The sequence below is a fragment of the Oryzias melastigma genome, linkage group LG22, assembly GCF_002922805.2.
Source record: "Oryzias melastigma strain HK-1 linkage group LG22, ASM292280v2, whole genome shotgun sequence".
NCBI lineage: Eukaryota > Metazoa > Chordata > Actinopteri > Beloniformes > Adrianichthyidae > Oryzias > Oryzias melastigma.
Genome location: NC_050533.1, coordinates 831737 through 837470, shown reverse-complemented (window position 1 = coordinate 837470; position 5734 = coordinate 831737). Strand labels below are relative to the sequence as shown.

The following is a 5734-nucleotide window of genomic DNA, read 5'->3' as shown; positions in this document are numbered from 1 at the left end:
GCCCCCCCCACGGGGCCTCAGTGTTTACATGTTGTGGGGGGGCCGTGACCCCCATGACCCCTCCCCCATGATCGTTAACCTGAACAGTGTTTGCAGTAAACAGGAGGCGGGATTAACCAGACACTTCCTGTTCCTCAGATTAAACCAGATTATTCTTCTGTGTTGGTCTGACTGATGACCTGTAGGTCACATGACCTGTAGGTCACATGACCTCCTGGTGGCGTTCAGGATCAGACGAACATTCGTGTTTTGATTTAACGTCATCAAAGGTCACTTTTGATGTGAAATAACTGAAGTTTCTGTGACGTTCTCGTCCTTCAGAAGCTTCTCCGTGACGTTTTCCGGGTTTAGTTCTTTGTTGACTTCTGCCCACAGCATGATAGTGCCGCCGCCGTGTTTAGGAGTTGAACTAACGTCTCTGATCCCGACTGTGTGAAGCCTCTTTGTTGTCGTTCAGCCTGAAGCGTCTTCAGCTTCTCTCCTCATGATCTCCTGATCCGGATTCATCCAGAACCTTCTCCCGACCTGCCGGCTCTCATCCCTCCAGTCTGGACTGATTGATGATGTGTTTACTGGTTCTGGTGATGGGTCCTTCTGCTCGGTTCTGAAGCGGTTCTGTTGAATTCTCTGCAGGTGCCGTTCAGCGGACAGACGGAACCTCGAGTCCATCGGGTCACAGCGACTCGCTTTCACAGATACTCCACTTTGTGTTCGGGTCCCTGCCTCCTCGCGGGTTCTGGACGGTCTGGTTCCAAAGCGTTTCTCAGGATCTGGACCGGCGAGCTCCTCCGCGGACCCGGACGGCGCTGGAACCACGGCGGCTCCACAGTGGGTCGGCTGACGCCGGAGGACCTCGAGAAAGCTCGGAAGAAAGCCGAAGTCAAGAAATATAAGCAAGTGGTACCTCCCCCTTTTTTACGAGAGCGCCGGCGTCCCGGCGCGGGTCGCCACCTTGCCCCCCCGCAGCAGGAAGTGTGTGTTCTTCATCCTGTTTCTGTTGCAGCTCAGTGACAGCGCGCGGGAGAGGAGGGTTCCCGTCACGCGGATCGGACGGCTCGTCAACTTCGGGGGTAAAGTGGATTCCTCATGTTTCAGCTGTGGGGGAGGGGAGCACGCCGCTCTGCCTGCACGCCACGCCTAAAACGTGCAGCAGACACGCTTCGTTTCAGCGCCGGATTGCGGGATCTTCTGTCCTTCTCCGGTTTGAAGTAGAAACGGTTTCAGATGTCAGACGTCTGCAGATGGAATTGTTCTTGGTGCTGATGTCCTGCAGACGTTCTGCAGACGTTCTGCAGACGTTCTGCAGACGTTCTTGCTCTGATTTTGTCCGTTATTATCAACAAGTCGATAATATCGGACAAAAACATAAACGGAGACAAAATCCTTCAGGACAGAAAAAGCTCACATGACCTTTGACCTTTACGATCAGAAGAATCCAGTTTCTTTGTTGACGTTTATGTTTGATTCTCTAAAGTTCAAACTTCAATCTTTCCATGGATCCTCAATGAGGCTCCACCTCCTCCAGAGCAGCAAAGGCTCATGGGAAAACCACTCTGTGGTCAGCTGTAATGCAGAACTGAAACCTTCTGCCTGAGCCGAGTGTGACCCCCCCACAATGGAAGGGGTGGAGCCTGGTCTCGTCTGCTTTGATGGGTTCATCTCAGAATCTTTAGAACCTCAGCTCTGCTTCCTGTAGGTCTGGCGTTCGGACTCGGCATCGGCGCCATCGCCGAGGCGGCCAAGAAGAGCTTCAAAATCAAACAAGAAGGTGAGGAAACGCTTCGCTCGCGTGTTAACGACCAATAAAGTTTTATTGAAAGATCCCGCCCATAGCCGTGCCTAAGTGGACCCAGCAGAACCAGATCCTGGTTTCTGCGATGTTCTGAGCGTCTCTGTGCTTTCAGGCTCCAAACAGGCGGTTCTGGACTCGAACCCGTTCCTGTCTGAGGCGAACGCTCTGAGGATTGTTCGCACGCTCTGCAAAGTTCGAGGAGCCGCTCTCAAACTCGGACAGATGCTCAGCATCCAGGGTGAGGAGGGCGCCGCCGCCAGAGGGCGGGGCTGTCTGTGACGGGGTGGGGGGGGCTACAGGTGCAGGTAAAAGGCTTTGAACAGCACCTGGTTAGTTCCCATCAGGCCACGCCCCTTTCTGTGAGGTCATGGGGTCCTGTTTTTTCTTAAATCCAGTCGAGACGTCTCCAAACCAAAAAGCTGAAAGTTTTCCTGCAGAATCTGAATCGGAACCAGAATCCAGTTGGTTTCAGGTGTTTTACCACACGGCGCCGCCATGTTGGAGCCAGACGTCGTCAGTGGGAGTGGTTTCTATGGCAACCACTCCCACCAGTCAAGTGAGCTTGTTAGAAGGCCACGCCCCCATCACTGCAGGAAATCTGTCAAATGTTGTGACTGTTGGACAGCAGGCTCCGCCTCCTGTTACTGAGGCGTCTGATTGGTCCGTTTATAACTTGAACTACAGACAAAATATAAAAAAAATAAAAAGTGAAAAAAAGGTATCAGAGCCAGAATGATTATTCTGACCAACAGAACGACCGTATAGACGTCTGCTGGAACCTGCAGGTACTTCCTGTTTGGAATGGCAGGGGGCGGGGCCACTCAGTCCAGAAAACGACCAATGAACCAATCAGAGCAGCTTAGCTTCCACCCCCGATCACCTGAACAGAAATCGTCCTCAGTAAAGTTCTGGTTCTGGATTGTCATAGAAACAGAACCAGAAGTGATCCGGTTCTTCAGAACCTCCAGACGATGTGAACCAATCAGACGTTTCCTCTCCTTCCTCAGACGAGGCCTTCATCAACCCTCAGCTGGCGAAGATCTTCGAGCGCGTGCGGCAGAGCGCCGACTTCATGCCCACGAAGCAGATGATGGTGTGGAAGGAGGCGGGGACTCCCGACCAATCAGAGGCCTGGGATCGCTCAGCATCCTCTCTCTCTCCTGCAGAAGGTCATCAGCGGCGACCTGGGCCCAGACTGGAGGGAGCAGCTGGAGTTCTTCGAGGAGCGTCCGTTCGCGGCGGCGTCCATCGGTCAGGTGCACTTAGGCCGGCTGAAGGACGGCAGAGAGGTGGCCATGAAGATCCAGGTGAGTTCACGGAGGAACCGGGAGGTCTAAGGGCAATCTGATGAGGACCGCCTCCTTTCAGTATCCCGGGATCGCCAAGAGCATCGAGAGCGACGTGAGGAACATCATGACGGCTCTGAGCTTAAGCCACGCCCTGCCCGACGGTAATCTGACACCACGCTGGCAGCGTTGGCTCCTCCCACTTCCGCTCAGCGTCTGCTCCGTCCTGCAGGTCTGTTCCCTGAACATCTGATCGGGGTCATGAGCCGGGAGCTGGCGCTGGAGTGCGATTACCTCCGGGAGGCGCAGTGTGCCCGCAAGTTCAAGTAGGTGGAGCTTCAGAGCGCTGCTCTGTTCGATGTGTTCTTGTCAATAAAGTTTTATTTAGCTGATTAATGCAGTTAAAGAACACAATTCACCAAAAAACTTCCCATCAGCCCCTCTGTTAACTCCTGGCTCCTCTCGGCATTCTGGGTAGTGTAGTCTTTTTCTGACTGTTTAATGAGGCTCATTCTCTTATGATCTGAAAATAAAGTTCTGATATTCAACTTTTTAGTCAATTTTCTTGCAGTTTTATCACTAATAAATAAATCTTTAATGATTTTTACTGTTTTGGTTTTTGCTGCATCAGAATTTCCGTTTTTTGGAGGCGGTCTGTGGACAGTCCTGCAGCTCCAGATCCTCCTGAGGTTCTCTGACCGCTTCAGGGCGGCTCTGTGGTTAAAGGAAAATAAAACATTTTAAAAAGTATAACTGTAAAAAGTAAGTAGTAAAATAAAACAAACTTGATTCAACTCCTTTACAGATGAAGGACATTACGTTTCAGAAGCTTTTTGACAGATTTTTGAGTGCTGGACTTTCTACTTTTAAACAAATTTAGGGATTTAAATGTTTGTAAATAAAAATAGTCACTGAATTAGCTGATTTAGTTCATTAGATATGCAAATTTTTGTCTGAAAATTGAAAATCTAACGATTTGACAAAAATTAGAAACTATTTCAAATTTTGAAGAAAAAAAAAGCTTCATTTTATTCTGCCAAAAGAAGTAATAGTTCATCTATAGCTGTCATAACAGTAACATCAGTATAAAAACAAATCCGTCTCTTATTTTGTTTTAGTGTTTCCTGTTTGGATGCTGTGACTCAAACGGTTCTTTCAGTGTTGAAGGTTGCAGACCTCTGCCTTAGACTGACTGGATGGTCTTCAGTCCAGGGGGCGGGGTCATCAGCCCTCTTCGTGGCCCCGCCCCCTGCAGGGCGGAGCCTCACACATCTGTCTCTCAGGGAGCTGCTGAAGGACCAGACCTTCTTCTACGTCCCCGACGTGATCGAGGAGCTGAGCGGCAGCCGCGTCCTCACCACCACGCTGGTGCCGGGCTTCCCGCTGGACAAAGCCACGGACCTGTCTCAGGGTCTGCGGAACGAGGTGCGTGCGGCGCCGGCCGGATGGACGGCCCCCACGTCCTCGCGGCGCCGGGTCTGACGGCTGCCGTGTCTTTCAGATCTGCGAGCAGATCCTGGTTCTGTGTCTGAGGGAGCTGTTCGAGTTCAGATTCATGCAGACCGACCCCAACTGGTCCAACTTCTTCTTCGACCCTCAAACCCACCGGGTCAGTGCGACGCAGAACCTCCCGCCGTCCTCAGAGTTCTGCGCTGACCTCTCTGCTCCTCCAGGTCGCTCTGCTGGACTTTGGAGCCACTCGAGGATTCGACGAGAGCTTCACCGACGCCTACATCGAGGTGAGACGTTTACGTCAGAGTGGGGCGTCTGGACCCACGAGATGAACTTCTGTTTCAGAGATTCTCATCTTTACTGACGTCTGGGGCAGAATTTAAACCCACTTTTGTGATGGGAGGGGCCACAAGGCTGGGGTCATCTGGACCCTAAAGAGAGCAGGCGGGTCGGTCAGAATGTCCATGAGATCATGAAACCAAAACGGGTAAATTCACACCAAGACAAGTCGAATTTAGAAAAGAAAAGTCAAAACAAAAGTTGTATTTAAATCAAATACATTTATTTAAAACAGAAAAATCATATTTACATAAAGAAAAGTATTTAAAACCAAAAAGTCTGATTAAAAACTGATTTTTATGTTTTAAGTCAGATTGTCTTTAAAGACCCACTCCAGTGAAAATGTGTTTCTAAACACGTTTCTAACATCTTCTTGAAGAATTAAGACATTTATTCAAAGAATTGAAGATTCAAAGTTTATTTCTTCATATAAATCGTGATGATTAAAACCTGCGTTTCAAAAAAGTTCAGGTTTGTGAAGCAGCAAAAAAACATGGGCGTGGCCAAAGTCTCCATGACCACCAGGAACGACGAGAATCTGTTTCAATCAGACAGTTATCAACCACGGAGATCCGCTGGAGGAGATCCGCTGGAAGGAGATCCGCTGAAGGAGATCCGTTGAAGGAGATCCGCTAGAGGAGATCCGCTGGAAGGAGATCCGCTGAAGGAGATCCGTTGAAGGAGATCCGCTAGAGGAGATCCGCTGGAAGGAGATCCGCTGGAGGAGATCCGTTGGAGGGAGATCCGCTAGAGGAGATCCGCTGAAGGAGATCCGCTGAAGGAGATCCGCTGAAGGAGATCCGCTGAAGGAGATCCGCTAGAGGAGATCCGCTGGATCTTTTGTGTTTTTCTTCAGGAGTTTCAG

General features: G+C 50.3%; 1 protein-coding gene across 1 annotated transcript in view; it reads left to right on the top strand.

Moving 5' to 3' along the window:
• Positions 1-4817, top strand: part of coq8ab (coenzyme Q8A, genome duplicate b) — a gene marked incomplete at its 3' end in the record, with an annotated part of 6525 nt that extends 1708 nt beyond the window's left edge. Inside the window, 11 exon segments of the mRNA XM_024275413.2 lie at positions 634-900; positions 1004-1070; positions 1697-1768; positions 1905-2030; positions 2800-2885; positions 2959-3099; positions 3161-3242; positions 3311-3404; positions 4362-4503; positions 4580-4687; positions 4752-4817. Coding sequence (XP_024131181.1) covers positions 634-900; positions 1004-1070; positions 1697-1768; positions 1905-2030; positions 2800-2885; positions 2959-3099; positions 3161-3242; positions 3311-3404; positions 4362-4503; positions 4580-4687; positions 4752-4817 — 1251 coding nt within the window.
• Between the last annotated feature and the right edge of the window lie 917 nt (positions 4818-5734).